At 48.3% G+C, this 16,132-nt stretch overlaps 1 gene segment (V, D, J or C); it reads left to right on the forward strand.

The window, feature by feature from the left end:
* Positions 1-15,040, forward strand: part of LOC118550108 (T-cell receptor alpha chain constant-like) — a 281,704-nt gene extending 266,664 nt beyond the window's left edge. The window contains 4 exon segments of the C gene segment in view: positions 11,101-11,355; positions 12,892-12,936; positions 13,739-13,846; positions 14,501-15,040. Coding sequence covers positions 11,101-11,355; positions 12,892-12,936; positions 13,739-13,845 — 407 coding nt within the window.
* The last annotated feature ends 1,092 nt before the right edge of the window (positions 15,041-16,132 follow it).

Raw genomic sequence — 16,132 nt, forward strand, 5'->3', positions numbered from 1 at the left:
GAGGACATCTTGCCCTTGTTGGAGGGGAATCTAGAGGCCCAGGGTCCAAGCATCTGTCCCGGGCCACACGGGGTAGGCAGTGCAGGGCAGGGGCAAGGCCCAGCCCCTCACTCCCACCCCTGAGCTCAGCAGAGCCGCACAGCTCTTTGCTAACGTGGCCCTCAAGCCCAGAGTGCGGTAAGCTGAAGGCCAGCAGCACGTGCCAGCCAGAAGCTGAGGGCCAAGCTCCCGCTTCAGTTCAGGACCTCGGCCCAGGCCATGCCTTCCAGGAGCTTAGTTTTCGCATCTCTGAAGTAGGGAGCATGGTCTCTGGTTCTCCCATCTTTCAAAAATTGTATGGAAATTCTTGTGATTTTTTTTCCTGTCCTATGTTTTCATAAAAGCCAGGCCCTGTCTGAATGAAGGTCATTAGAAATAAAGGAATCAGGGGCACCTGGCTGACTCAGTCAGTAGGGCATGCAACTCTGGATCTGAGAGTCATGAGTTCAAGCCCCACGTTGGGCATAGAGATTACTTAAAAAAAAAAAAAAAAAAGGAATCAAAGAGCTTTGGATGCTTTGGCCTAGCACCAATCACTGGAAGGGCCTGGATCCTGCTCGGAGTCTGTCCTGGAACCAGGGAAATGCAGGGACCAAACCCCTGGGCCTCACGCAGGAAGAAGCCTAGGAGTGGGTGGTTCTAAAGAGCTAAGGAAGGGGGAAGACAGAACAGCAGTATTTCAGGAAAAGGAGGTAGACAGGCTCCATTCAGCAAGAAAAAGCATCAAACCTCCTGGGCCCTCCAGCCTCAGAGCCTGTCCGAAGCCCTTTGTATCTGACAAGAGAGTAACAGGGTCAGACCCGTAGTGCTGGCGAGGCAGGCAGGGTGGTGGTCGTATTGGGAAGTTGCTCCCCACTGCTCTGCTGACAGGAGTGCGGGTGTTCTGGGTAAAGGAGGGTGAGGCACTCTCCAGCCCCCACCACCGGCTCCCATCAGCCCCCCACCTCAACTCCAAGGCTCAGGGGCTACGGGAGATTTCCTGCAACTCTCAGAGCTTCCACCAGTGGTTTTTCCCTGGCTTTTTCCTCCAACACCACTGGGGCAGTCGGTAGAGGGTGGTCACATAAGACAGGTTTTATCAAAGGCTTTCCTCACTGTGTGTATCAGGAGGGAACTACAGACTTATATTTGGAAGAGGGACCAGGCTTGTTGTTCATCCCTGTGAGTATTATAGAAATTATCATTTCGATAAGGGAAATTTTGTAGACAGGAATAGATTATGGAAGGATATGGTAATAATGAGAGTCTGTGATGTGGTCTGCTCCGTCGTTAAGAATCCTTGGTTGTCTGGGAGTAACTTATCAGGGTGTTGGGTCTAATGAAATGGTCGAGACTCTGCTGAACAAGGGTTTTGCACAGTGCTTTCAGAAGACAAATCCTCAAGTTTTGAGAAAAAAACAATTCACTCTTGGTTCAGTTTCGGAAGCAGAACTTTCTCCTTGGCAACTAAGGGGTCTACCCCGCCCCTCAACCCTATGGCTGAGACTCTCTCTCACACCTTCTCCCGAATCCATGAAATACCTATCCTATGTGAGAGCACCCCAGCCAGGGTGGGACACCCAGGGGTGCTGGAGGGGGGTATGGGGCAGGGAGGGGTCTCCTTGAGCTGTAAGAAGCCTCCTGTCTTGCCCTTAGTGTAGAGCATTGCTGAATCATTTCATTATTAGCTACTATTGACTGAATGCCTGCCATGTACCAGTGACTACTCTCTGTCTTTCACTAAGTTCTCACTCAATGTTCAATTCCATCCTATTGTTAGGTAGCTGGCATCATGCCCACTTTACAGATAAGGAAACAGAGGCTTCCCGTAAGTAATGTGCCCAAAATCGCACAGCTAGGAATGAGAGAGTTAGAGTGGAACTCGAATCTATTTGACTTCTATCTGACTATTGTCTTCTTGTTATCCATGCCACTCACTGCTAGCGCCACCCTCCCGTACTCTGAGAAGGAAGACCCCAGACCTCGGAGGCCACTATTTGGTCTTTGCTGTGGCCATCCTGAGCCTTCTTGCCATGGTGATCATGGCAGCCCTGAGGCAGGGCTTGGCATTAATGAAGAGATCAGTAAAGTCATTGAATTGGGTTGGCAGGATGCAGGGATGGCAGGGAGGGAAGTAGAAACCTAGAAGGACTGTTTATTGGGCACGAAGTGACTGGAAAGAGAAATTTATCATCAAAACCATGGAACAGACTGTTTAATTTGTTTTAAGATTTTATGTATTTATTTGTTTAGGGAAAGAGAGAGAACGAGAGAGAGCAAGGGGGAGCGAGGGGAGGGGCAGAGGGAAAGGGAGAATCCCAAGCAGATTCCATGCACAGCGGGGCTCGATCCCACAAACCTGAGATCCTGACCTGAGCCGAAATCAAGAGTCAGACGTTCAGCTGACTGAGCCACCCAGGTGCCCTAGGAACAGGCTGTTTAAAAGCTCTGTTCCCAAGAGGGAATGCTGTAAACGTGTAAGGGGACTGGGCAGCCACCCTGGGTGGCAGAGGGCAGGTATTTGTACTGGATGATGCCACGGTGCGAACACGGGTGGCAGAGCACTCACTTTTGGGCATGGAACAAGACTCCAGGTGCATCCAAGTAAGTGCCTGACCTGAGACTCTAGCCAAAGACGTGGAAAGTCCCTACTCTGCTTTCTTAGATGATGAATCTGCACTTCCTGAGCCAATTTCTCATGTTTCTTCATGAGGCTTGAATGTTTTGAAATTTTAATTTCCAGCCGCTGGCTCAATAGCGGTTCATTTTCTAATGCTAGAAATTGCCCATGGGGATTGGCCTTTTCATCATTACTGAGACAGACTCTTTTGCTGTTTCTAGATTCTTTTGAGATGAAAGGTCTTTATCAGAAAAGAAATTATGACTGATTATGCCAAAAAATATATTTTTGTTATTATCGAGTTTTCATGAAAGGTGGGAAATTAAACTTCCCAAAGACACTGGCCATTGGACACACTCTCACAAAACTCCGTATCTAATTGAGAGCTATAGGAAGAGCTTAAAGCCTAAATAATGCAATAAAAACTTTAGAAAATAGAACCATACAGAATTCAAAAGAAAAATGAGATAGTCCTAGTAAAAGAGAGCAGGACTACATCAAAAATGAATTAAAATATTTAGAAGTCTTTTCTATTCAGCAAATATTTACTAAGCAACTATTACATTCTAAGCACTATGCTAGATGGGAGGGAAGGAGGAAAGGAGGAAGGAAGGAAGGAAGGAAGGAAGGAAGGAAGGAAGGAAGGAAGGAAGGAAGGAAAAAAGGAAAGATGGCAGACTCTCTGCCATCCAGCATCTCCCAGCAGGTAAACATGCGTATAAACATACAATTCAGCACAGCGTCACCATGTTGTAGAGGAGATCCATACAAGTTGCGATGGGAACAAAGAGGAAGGCATGCCCAACCTCCTAGCTTAGTTGCCTGGTACTTCCATGCATCCTGCACCGCACCATAAGCTCGGTGAGACCAGGACCCTCTCTCCTTCATCCTTACACCTCCACAGCCCAGCCCAATGCCTGGCACAGAGGTGTCACCAAATACAATTGTTGAAAAAATGCCTTCTGGCTAGGGGAGTCAAGGAAGGCCTAAGTGGAGGGTTAGTAACTGTTCAGAGCATGTTGCTTTAGACAGTAGCAAGTATTCCCCAACAGAGAGAGTTGTCAAAGACTTCAAAACAGGAGATTACAGAATCCATCCAAAGGCACATGGGGGAGAGAAAGCCCATCTCTCTGGGGAAAACTTCCTCTGTATTTACCTGTTCATTTGGGCACTTTAGCAAAGCCTCTTCCCTCCCATGCGTCTGTCCAGGCTGCATTTGGAAAGCCTGAAACCCATCATATTTTTCAAGAACCAAAGTTCAGATGCATGTAAGAACTATAATGCCTGTGATAGGAAAGCAGCACAAATGGGTTTTAACAGGAAAAAGAAAAAACGTCTGTTGATAAATATAGGAAGTCTATGTCTCCACTTGAGAGACCACCCAGGAAACTTCCCTCCATTTGTTCTAGGATCAGAATCTTCTTTGAAGTACACAGCTCCAAGGTGTGTAGGAAGGTGGGTGGAAGGAAGGCTGATAAATTCACGTTTGGGAAAGGTTTTAAAGTTGCCAGTGTTTCTAGAAGGTAAACCTTGCAAAGTATTGAAGCGTTGTGATTCCTGTATGTTGATTGCATCCGTACCTGCCCTCGAGCTGTTCCGGATGGCGGCAGGAGAATTCACTCTACAGCTGACTACATGTTGAGCAATTCCCCGAATAGAATGAAACTGTTTTGTGATAATTAGAAAGAAATAATCAGAATCAATGAGACCCCTAATCGTGTCCACAGAAGTAGGCAAGAGAACAGATTCAGAACACAGAAAACTTAAGGATTAACATTAGGCTAAAATTTGGATGGAATTTTAAATTCTTGGAACTAGAAAACGGACTTCCAAGGAATAGATTTATATTTATATATAAACCTGCATATGTTCCACAGATCTTAATGAGTATTTTAAGAAAAAAAGATTACTAGATCAAATAAGTTTGAGAAGCTCTGGATTTCTTTACTGCAGGACTTCTCAGAGTCTTTAAAATTAGCTAATATGCCTTGTCAAGTATACAGTATAACAGCACTTTCCAAACTAATTTGAGCTTAGATTCTTTTTTGTAGAAAAATTTAGAAGGACTAGAGTTCTGTGAAACTCTTATCAAGAAGTACTTGTCTAAACCCCTCTCAAACTTCGGAGATTTTTTTTCCCCATATGGATGTCAACCTTAATCTTAGAAACTTCTGGAGAAAAAAATTCTGGGGCCCCGTATATAACTCACTCCTAATTCTCACAACCATCAGAGTTAAGCAATCCTCTCTGTGCCTTTTATGTGAATATTCTGATGGCAATTTTAGCCTCTCTCTTTCTCAAGGAATCACAGAACCACTTTCGAAAAGAAGAGCCTCGCACGGGCTGCCATTCCAGGATTTAGCCCTCCCCTAGGTCTGCCATCTATTGCCAGTGCTCTGAAGTCCCCCTCCAGATTCATTTCTCAGTTAATTCCTGGCTCTTCTTCAGACTCTTCCAATTTTCCTCCTTCACTTTCAGTGTGGAACCCAAAAGAGTGTCCACCTTCCAGGAAGGCCAGACCAGCTCAAGGCTGGCTGTGAGGGAAAGGTCTGTGGGCTAATTACACCGAAAGCTGAGGACCTGGGACTGGGTGAGCCGGATTTTTCTCTTGTGTCAGAGAAGGAGTGATTTGGAGTAGGGATAGGAGATGTTGCTGCCCCAGGAAGGCAGACCCTGCTCAGGTTAGAGTTCTTGTAAAGCACCCCGCTATTGTGTGTTGTCTGGTAGCTACGGTCAGCTGACCTTTGGAGCTGGGACTAGGCTGGCTGTGCACCCATGTGAGTATTGACCACGCACGTGTCCAGGGCAAAGGTAACTGTTGGCTTGTCTATGAGAAAACAGGCGATGATTTATGGCAAACTCGGGGGAATATTGAACACGTTTTCCATTTCCTACAAGCTCTCTTGGTGACTTCAAATGTTCCCATTTCTCATATTAAAGACAGAAGTGCCAAGAGCCAACTGAGTAAATGAAAGCCTGAGCAGAATAATATACGGAAACATTAAAAGAGTTCCAGATACTCGGTGCTCTCAAGCAAAGCCAATAATATCAGCCCCAGATAATCTGAACATTCAGGAAATTAGCGACGTGCCCTTGGGGGGAAGGAATGACTTAATGGCGAACCCAAATTCTCTCTTATTGCCTATTGCTGCAGGTAACGGCAGCATTCCTTGTCTCGGCTAATGATGTGGTATGGGGACACCTGCTCCCAGAATCTTCCTCTCTGGAGTTTAGTAGAGTTTTGAACCTCTCCCAGGGTAAAAATGAGCCCAACCCCTATCTGAATGGCAATTATATGATGTGACCTATCAAGGCACGGAGGCAGGATGGTGTGGGGTTCATAGCAAACTTGAGAGGCTGACAGATCTGGGCAAAATTCTGGCTCTACCCTCTCTTAACTAATAAAGTCTCTACTTCCTCAATAGCAAAATGCCAAGAACCACATCATAATAATATAAGACAACGCCCAGCAGATAGCAAGTAATTAATAAATGGTAGCCTTTCTAATAATAATTTCATCATTATTATTATTCTCCTTGTCTTCATCAAGGCCTTGCTATAAAAGGTTTACATTGTTGTAACGGGGAGAGGGAACAGCTTCCCTGGGAAATAGAAAATCTAAGAAACGAAGACTCAGGGAGACTTTTAGGATGGTGCTTTCAGCGCCTGGTGGGTTCTAGTAGATTAACGTCAGGAAGGATATTACAAAGGTCTTAGCTGCAGTGGGGATACAGCAGGGTACTGGGCTAATCTTTGGAGCAGGGACCAGACTGAGTGTCCAGCCAAGTAAGTAAAGTGGGGCAACAGTCAACATTAACGATTGATTCTTCTTCGTCCAGGATGCTAAGTTGAGCCCAAGTATTTTCTTCTGTAAGATCCCAAGTGGGTCTTTCCACCCATCCCCAGAAAATTCTCCCATCCAGCACTCAATGCTTGGGAAACATCTTGAGACTGAGACTTGAGGAATCATGAGGCAGTGATAAGCCTGTAGTCCTGGACCCTCCATGAGAAGATCCAAGACACTGCTGCCCTGAACAGAGTTGTGTGCTACTGAATTCTTGGTTTATTGAAATCACAACCTCTAACCCAGGATACTACAGCAGGATAGGGCAAAAGGAAAAGGGATGAACAACCAAATTCTCAACACAAAAGAGCAGAAGGTCTAACTCTAGAAAGTGTGATTCTCTTGTCCCCTGGAGGAGATCAATACTTCTATTGAAGCAGGAGGTAGATTTAGTGAGTTTCTGTAATGGTGTCACCTGCAGTGTGAATACTGGAGGAATTGTGGGCAAACTCATATTTGGAAAAGGAACCCAAGTGTCTGTAATAGCTGGTGAGTCATCCCAGGTGGCACCATTTGCAATCCCATGGGCCAGTGAGTGTCTCTATTCCTTTCCTTGGGGATATCAGTCTTACTATGGTGAGGCTAACTGTGGGTGTTAAAATGAATTGTCTTACAGAGGCCTCCGTGAAAGGAAAACGCATCACTATCAGTTTTGAAAATCTGTGTTTCTCTAGGTCAAACACATTAAAATTTTACTTTAATCGCTCAATGGATATTTTCTAATGCCTTCTATGTGGCCATCACTCTAAAAGAGACTGACTGCAAAGAAGTCTAAGAAAGATGACTGACCTATTCCTAAATTGGATAAAAACTAGCTAAAGGGACATAACTATTATAAATTTAGCAAGCTGAAAACTATTTTAGTATTAACAAATTGATGACATCAATAGGTACAATAGAGATTCAGAGGAATAGGTTTACGGCTGGAAGTTGGCCTAGACAGATAAGGTTTTATGCAGTAGAAAGGATTCGTTGGGCCTGAAGGATGAGTAAGATCTGTATGGGCAAAGATTGGAGAGAAGGGGACTTTCAGGCATAAGGAACAACAAGAAAGAAGGCATGATCTTGGACGTGAACAAGGTATGTGCATTTTGGCCTAAGTAAACACATCTGATAATAAATTGGATGCAGGGAAAAGCAAACAAAATGTCTTTTTAGACAATAGAGAAAAGGAATCCTAAAGCCTTCAATAGAATACAGACAATTAGGGCCAAGGCCAGCCACTAGGAAACTGGGGATCCAATTTAGAAATGTAGACCAGATGTGAATGTGAAAGGGGGCCAGCTCCTTCTGTGGACACCTCATGTCCTAGGGACCACCCTTCTCCTTCTTCAATGGGCTCTACAAGGTAGGTTACCCTATCCCTCAGAGGAGGAGAAACCTAAGGGTTTCTGTAATGAAGACTTCAGCAGTGGTATGAAGGTGTTGCCTCTCAGTTGCAATTTGGCAAAGGAACCAGAGTTTCCATAACTCCTGGTAAGTCCGCCCAGGCTCACTGCTTCCTGATGCTCACCAGAGGCTCAGTGGGACCCAGAGTCAGTGTTGCTAACTAGGAACACTTCTGGGTTCCTAGTACCTAACTTACAAAGCACAGATTTTGTGGGAAGGAAGCTTTCAATCACTGTTGTGCCCCTATGCATCCAAAGCGCTAGAACATTCGGACATGTGCTTCTGTAGTCAGTTTTGAATTAAAATGAAAGGTTAGGATCTAGCATAGCTGAACTTCTGCATTGAAAACTTGATCCCGTCTTGCTAAGGCCAACTTCTGAGATGTCATCAGTGGTAGGATGTGTGTTGCTAAGATGGGACAGGATGCCTCTCCTGCCAGGGCTCTGACAGATGGACCCCTAAAGACCTCCAAATTAAAAGTGACTCATTTCTTGTCTTCAGACAAAAAGAGATGGTTGTGCTAGAGGTACATGGGAGCGGAAGTAAAAGCGGTTAAAAAAAATCAAGTTTAAGAATAAGTACCCAGCTTTTCTTACCAAAAAGTTCTGATAAGCAAGAATTTTGCAAATCTGATGGTTACTAGGCCATTTATTTATCCAACAATCGTTTCTTGAGCACCTGCTATACGGCAGACACTAGGTGAGCTAGAATTTTTTCTCTCAAGTCCTTTATGTGCCCTAGATGAGGAGACCTTCATCTGAAGACTCTTCATGTTGGCAAGCAGGTGAAGCTCTATTCATCTAGGGCACATAAAGGACTTGAGAGAAAAAATTCAAGCTCTCCAGATCATGGCAGCCCCTGAATTTCATGCCAGGAAATTTGGGCATTATTCTATGGGCACTAGGGAGTCTCTGAATTATTCTGAACAAAAAGCGGTGCAATCAGCTCTAGGTTTTAGACAAGTACTTTGGCGGATGAGCTTGAAAAAGAGAATGGGGGGACGAGGGGGAGGGGAGGGGAGCAAGAGAGGAAATCAGAGGTAAGGAAGCTGGACAGGAGAAACAACAGCAAAAATGCAGATAGGGAAGCCCAAAATGAATGAAGTCTTGGTAAAAACAAAACTTGAGAGCAGCGAAAATCACCTCAAGTCTTCTGACTTCGTTGATTGTTATTTCATGTTGATCTCTCACTAGCGAAGTTGAGCAAAAATTGGCCTTTCCCTGATGGAGTCACCCCCCACCCCACAGACTTAAAGATGGCTTTTAAGGCCCACAATCAGCCCTTTCCTCAAAAATCTCATGTTCTGTGGCATAGCTCTCTCCAGACCAATGCTGTCCAATAGAACTTTCTGGGACAATGGAAGTGTTCTATCAACCTGCACTGTCCAATATGGCGGCTACGATGCTCTTAATATGAAGTTTTAATTTTTAATTGAATTTTAATTTGATTTCATTTTGGTTAGTTTTAATTTAAATAGCCACATGTAGCTAAAGACTATCATATTGGACAGCGTGGTCTAGACCTTCTTCAGCCTGACACTTATTGGCTCTAGGACTTGAGTGAGTGTTTAACCAGGACTCAGAGTTGGACATCGGGCCCCCACCACAACCCCTTTCCCCTGTAAGCCCAAACTGCACTGGTGGCACCTTATCCTCTGCCTTCTCCTCAAGGCCACATTCCCTCACCACTTTCATACCCTTCCACATCCCCCTTCCCAGTCCCACCTGTGACTCCCACTGAGGACTAACAAACCCATTGGGGTATGCTGGTGGCACATAATGGCTTCCTGTCTCTCCTTTCCCTGTAAAAGATTTATGCCCTAGAGCCTTAACCCACAGTGATATCAGACCCCCACCCCCAGCCCCAGATATGGGGACATTGGAAAGGAACAGGCAGAATCCCTCGGGGCCAGAGCTTTGGATGTCCCTCACATGGGACCATGGACCCACCCCTACTCTGCTCCAGAGACAGCCCCACACCCTTGACTTGACACCCTTGGGATGCCTTGACTCAGCAACTCAAGGCCATGCCAAAGGCTGATGTCCCTGGTTTCAGGTCCAGCTGGAAGTCTGCCTTGCCAAGGCCACCCTGGCTGGCCTCACAAGTGAGGTACACCCCTGGTCTGAGAAACTTTGCATGCAGGGTGGGGAGCTGTGGGAGCAGAGAACCACAGGGGCAGGAAACTCTAGTCCCAACCCTGCTGTAAACTCTCTGGGTGGCCCCAATGTGTTAACCCTCCCAGCAACCCTCTGTTTCCTCTTCTAAAGGCAGGAGGTCTGAAAGAATAAACAATGAGAGTTACATTAAAAACACAAAATCCTACAGAAATACTGAAGAATGATTCTCAGCAAAAGGAAAAGCCTCCAGCAGCCCCTGCTTCCTGGGGGTGAAGAGTAGAAATGGACTGTATATAACTCAGTAGCACATGATCATGGCAATATCCTGGTATGATCAAGAGCTGCAATTACTTTCATTTGTTCAGTACTGTTAAACATAATTTTGTAGAGAGAAACTTCTCCTTTGATTTTCAGAATAACTTGGTTAGGAAGGTGGAGGAGGCAATGTCTCCATTTTACAGATGAAATTCGTGACCCTTAGGGAGCTGATGTGACTTGTTCAAGGCCTTGTATCTAGTGAATGGTAAAGCCAGGACTGGGATGCGGGTGTTCTGATTTATTGTCTAAAACTTTTATCAATGAGAAATCTCCTGGTGATGTGACCGATCTTCCATCTTAATACCAGCCAATAATAAACCTCCAATTTCTGTCCATACCCACCCTAATTTGGGGGAGGCCACACCTGATTCCAAGACATCTGGTTTGCTTTGCTGGGCCTCTATTCTAAGCTTGCATTGTCCTGCCAGACCAATGTTGTTGCTTACTAGTCCCGCTGTGCTTTTGAAGAAGTTCCTATTAAGTAAAAGAATGAACAGTATCATTAAGTAGCCCTGCATTTCTGGTTTCCTTGAATGGCAGGCAGGGCCAGGCAGAGAGCCTTCCCTGAGAGCCTGGCCTCTTGGCCAGGACTCGTGGCTTATGCTTGGCCCTGACTCCCAGTCCACTTAGAGCAACTGGTTTCCAGAATGTTCTTTCCCACCTAAAGCCTGAGAATGTGACTTGCCAGCCCCACAGAGCCCTGCTCTTGCCCATCACTGGCATCTGGACTCAGGCCTGGGTTGGGGCAAGGAGGGAAATGAGCATCTCCTAACCTGGGTTCTTTTGGCCCACAGATGTCAAGGTCCCTGACCCTGCTGTGTACCAGCTGAGAGGCCCTAAGTCCAGTAATATCTCAGTCTGCCTGTTCACCGATTTTGGTTCTAAAACCGAAGTGCAAAAACCGCAGGGGCCCACGGTGATCGGCTTGAACAGTACGGTGCTGGACATGAAGGTGATGAATTCCAAGAGCAATGGGGCCCTGGCCTGGGGCAGCAGCACCGATTTTAAATGTAACGGTACCTTCAACGAGGAATTCTACTCCAGCTCCGGTGAGTGCGGCCTCGGTGCCTGTGCAAGCCGAGTCTCCCCACTCGGAGACACCCGGTTCTTCCCGGAGCTCAGGTGGATGGCATCTAAAAGCTGCTCTGATGGGTGGTCTCGGCCTCCTCCACTGTCAGCAAAGTCCCTCTGCTCTCGTTACTGAGCACCAGTGCGCTCCATCCTGGCAGGTCGCAGAATGTCTTAGGCAAAGAGCAGAGGGGGAGAAGGTGGCGGGAAGGGCACTGGCTTCTCACCCGCCCTGAGTTCCTGCCTCCCTACCTCTGCTCAGGCTGTTTGCCCCTCGCTTCTCTGCCGGGCCCCCATCTAATGCCCTTCTCCGAGATACCTCCCCTTGGTTCTGCCTCTCTGCCAAAGATCCAGCCTTACCCAGTCGTTCATTCATTCAACAAACACTGATTGTGCATATACCACGTGCCAGGTGCTGGAGTGGAGGAGTAAATAAATCAGATGAGGGGTCTGCCCTGAGCAAGCTCCAGTGTAGCTGGGGGAGGCCGTCCATCAGCAAGCAGAAATCTAGAGAACTTCAGACTGTAACATGTGCTTTAACTTGGGGGTGGAGGAAACAGCCAACTTAGGGACAGAGAGTCTGGGAAGGGCTCTCTGGGGAAATGCTAGGTGAGATGAGAGTTAAAGGATAAGCAGGGAGCGGCCGGGCCGAGGGTAGGGGGGGAGCCTGTGGAGGCCTGACTCAGGGGCACGGCGAGAAGGGGAAGAGTAGCAGGACAGGAGATGGACGAAGTGGGGAAGGGCCACATCACAGGGCCTCCTAGGGTGTGAGAGGGCAGCCACTCTCCTAAGTCCAATGAGAAGCTACCGATTGGTTTTTAAGTAGGAGAATGACATCCACTTTACTTTTTTCAGAGAGCACTCCGACTGCTGAGTGGAAAATGGATTGTAGGGGCCAAGAGTGCAAGCAGAAAGGCCAGCTGTTGCGGCAGACAGATGATGGCGGCCCGCACAGCGGGGAGCAGGGCAGTTGAGTGGCCAACACGATTTCAGATTCAAAGGGAGAACCGTGCAGGGGTGCGAAGGAAAGAGGAGATCAAGGAAGGTGGCTGGATTTTCTGCCCCAGCCGCTGAGTCAATGACAGCGCCATTGACTGAGCTGATGACAACAAAGGAACAAATTTGGAGTGCAGGGGTGGAGACTCTGTGGGACACAAGAAAGCATCCACACCCCTCATGGCACCTGTCACTGTGTGGTGTCTTACTGCCTCTTTCAGACTCCAGACTGGAACCTACCCAAGGGCAGGCTGTGTGTCTGATGGTTCCTTGTGGCCTTGTGTCGGGTGACAGGTACTTTGCACAACCAGTGTTCGTGAAGTGAATGGAGTGGTCCCTGGAAGCCAGAGCCAGTGGCTCTCCCAGCAGGGGTCCACAGGTGACAAGTCCCCTCCAGACCTCTCAAGGAGAGAGCATGGAAAGCCTGTAGACAGAGGCTCATCTGCCCAAATCCTAGGAGGTCTGACGTGAGAGAGTCAGCACACTCAATTCTAAGAAAATGTCTTTGTTTCTCCTTTTAGATTTTTCCTGTGATGCCACTTTGATAGAGAAAAGCTTTGAAACAGGTAAGAGAGGGGTCTATCCCAGCTTCAAGATGTACCCACAATCACCCTGACTAGATAGGAGAGGGGGGAAGGGATATGTGGATCTGGAATGAAGTTAGGAAGAACGAGAACATTCTTGAATCAACCAGGCTCCTCTCACCATCTCTAATGTTCTTTCCCCCTCTAAGGACTTTCAGGATGAGTCTCTAGTTTCCCTCAACCCCATGAATCACTCCTAGGGCTCTGGAGAACCAAAGAGAGTTTCTCCATAACCCAGCTGTGATATTTCCGACTGGCTTATGCAGAGCCCTGAACTCACCAGCTCCTCCCAAGGGCATGTCCCCTCTGTAGCAGTAGCTGGGGTCCTGCCTTCTTTCAAGAAAAGCAGCAGAATCCATGTAGGTGGGGGTCTCGTCTCTCAGGATCCCCACCACTCCCGGCCCCCTGCCCTGGGCCCGTCCATTTCCATCTGAGCTGTTTTCACTGAATTGTGCCTCTTGGGGTCCAGGCACCAGCTTCTCACTCAGAGACCCAGACCCAAGGGATTACAATGAGTTCTGAGCCCTGCCCCATCCCCACTCCTGAGGGATGCAGCATAAAATAAGGACTGAGTGCAGCTGGTGTTTTCCTTTGAAATGGAATACTGTTGACCCTGGAGGAATATACAAATCTGCTTAGGAATGGCTATGCACCCAAGCTCAAAGGGAGAGGTGGGCCAGGAGCTAAAGCCCACCCTCCAGCCACCTTTTGGGGAAAACCATGGGTGGGTCACAGGGGCTGTGCAGACCTCCGGTGTACATGCAATAACCTCTTGGTTTTGCAGATATGAACCTAAACTTCCACAACCTGCTAGTGATCGGGCTGCGCATCCTCCTCCTGAAAGTGGTCGGGTTTAACCTGTTCATGACACTGCGGCTATGGTCCCGCTGAGGTGAGCAGGCGTCTCAGGTGGGAGTGCGGGCTGCGAGGGTCTCAAGGTGGGTCCCCAAGCTCTTGCTTTTATGTCCTAAAGCGGGGCCCACCAAACTCCTCCACTTTTTCTGGTTAGGGGTTTGTATTGCTAATAACAGTGGCCTAGAACATTGGTAGGACTCCTCAGGGGACAAGAGGCACCTCAGTTGAGCCATGTCTCCCCTACGAATTAGGAAGAACAGCTGTTTTTCTCCTCGTTTTGGAAAGAAAGACGCTGAGGCCAAGTCACAGCAAGGGTCACCCACACAGGAGTGGAAACATAAGAGAAACGCAGGACCCAGACTCATTTAGGCCCATGCCTTCTATCGTGCCCTGTTCACTGCAAAACCCAGAGGGACCCCTGCTTCCTTCGTCATGTCCTCTGCCCCCAGTACGACGCGAAGATACTATGCTCCTATTATGCCCTAATCCCAGCTAGCATCTCCATACCCTTCTCTCCCCGTGTCCCTGGTCATCCTACTGACAGGTGCATCCTGCCCCACCACCATCCACAAGAACTCCAGTGTCCCTTTGCTCCTAGAACTCTATAAATAGAGGCATCTCCATCCACGTCCCCAACTGTCCTGACTGTCTCCTCGGTATTCAGCCTAACCACTGTTCTTCCTCATCCCAGGTCACCAAGACCGTGAGAGAGCCCGGCACCCCCTCACTCCCGACTCCCCACCCTACCTCTCCCCCCTCTTCAAGCAGAGAGGCAGACTCTCTGCCCCCGTGGACAAGAAGGCTCCCTCTGACTCTCTGGCCCCACTGGCAACGGCCATCAACCGGATCCCACCAGATAGTCATGATCAAGATGCTGAAGAGCTGCGAACACTGCCTCCACCCCCTCCGTTCCCACACTGCTGCTTGTCACAGGCCAGACACTCCAGCAAAGGCAGGGGGCTGCTATGGAGAGACGCGCTGCCCCCCGCCCCCCCGAGATCAACTCTTATGTGCCCGGGGTGAGAGATCCCCGGTGGGTCCTCTTGGCCTCTAGCTCCCGGAGAACGTTGTGAGGAGTTTATATTTTTTAAATAGTGTTCATCAGGAAATATGTATCACCCTTTTTCCCCAAGATGTGGGGGAAATTATTATGGAGTCCCTGCTGTGCTGTGTGTCTGAGCCACGTTGTATATTCTGCTACCCATGGCTTCATTAAAGGCAATATGAATGAGCCGGGACAGTGCTCCTGTTTGACTGGGTTTGGTCAGGGTCACGTTCGCCTTGCTATTGATCCCTGGCTGGGCGGAAAGAAACCAAGGCTTTTGTCCTGATGTCGCTCAGGAAGCTAACTCAACAAGCTGCTGAAGTCAACCTCTTCCTGGAACGACCTCTAAAAAAATTCCACTTAGAAGGCTCTGCTGGGGGCCAGGCAAATCCACTTAAAAGTTAAGGTCCCTGCTCTTCCGTTTTCCTGCCACACCACTGGGCCACCCGTAGCAGGAGGCCCATGCCCATGACTGATCAGGACTGGCGGTGGAAATTTGGCAGACAGGGACCACACAGCAAGTATCCCCAAAATGCCACCCACTGTCTCCTGCCCTCCAGGACCATTTCCTTTGCCTTTTCTCTCAGACCAGATTCCCGCTGAAACTGTGCATTGCCCCCACAGATTCATGGCTGGGGACCACCCACCACTCCTCTGCCTGGGTCCCAACCCAATGCCCCAACTTCGGGGTGCCCAGTCTAAGCAGGGGAAGGGGTTGAAGATTAGCCAGACTTCCTACTCCCCACCCCCCAGCCTGGATATAAGAAATGAATCCTCTCCCCTCAAGCTCAGGGACTCTGCCAAGGAGAGTCTTAAGCTCTCACCTAGCGGACAGGACGTAGGGCCTCCTGGGGCCCCTGGTATTCTTCTGAGCCTGAGTGCCTTTCCTGAGGTCATGGCCACTGATGGGAACACCCCTCAGAGAGGCAGCCACCCTCCTCACAATTACTGCCATCAAGCCCAGGGCTTACCGATTTGCAGAGGGAAGGGAGGGTCCTGTCCCCAAACACCTCTATGGTTCACGCGTGTGTCTGTCTCCGACCGAATCAGCCAGAAATCTGCAAATCCTCCCAGCTACAATTCAGGCCTGCATCTTTTCACAGGGATAGAGCCACCAGCTCGATAGGGGTCTGGCATGTCCCTCCCTTCCATGAGCTCCAGGGTCACCGCCTATAAAATGTCATCTAAGACTGGGAGGCTGCATGCACCTCGGGTTCTGTGGCCTCTGTGGAGGGGGACGGTCACGGAATCCTCAGTTCTCACTGAGCCCCCTCATCT

The sequence above is a fragment of the Halichoerus grypus genome, chromosome 8 (genome assembly GCF_964656455.1).
Source record: "Halichoerus grypus chromosome 8, mHalGry1.hap1.1, whole genome shotgun sequence".
Lineage (NCBI taxonomy): Eukaryota > Metazoa > Chordata > Mammalia > Carnivora > Phocidae > Halichoerus > Halichoerus grypus.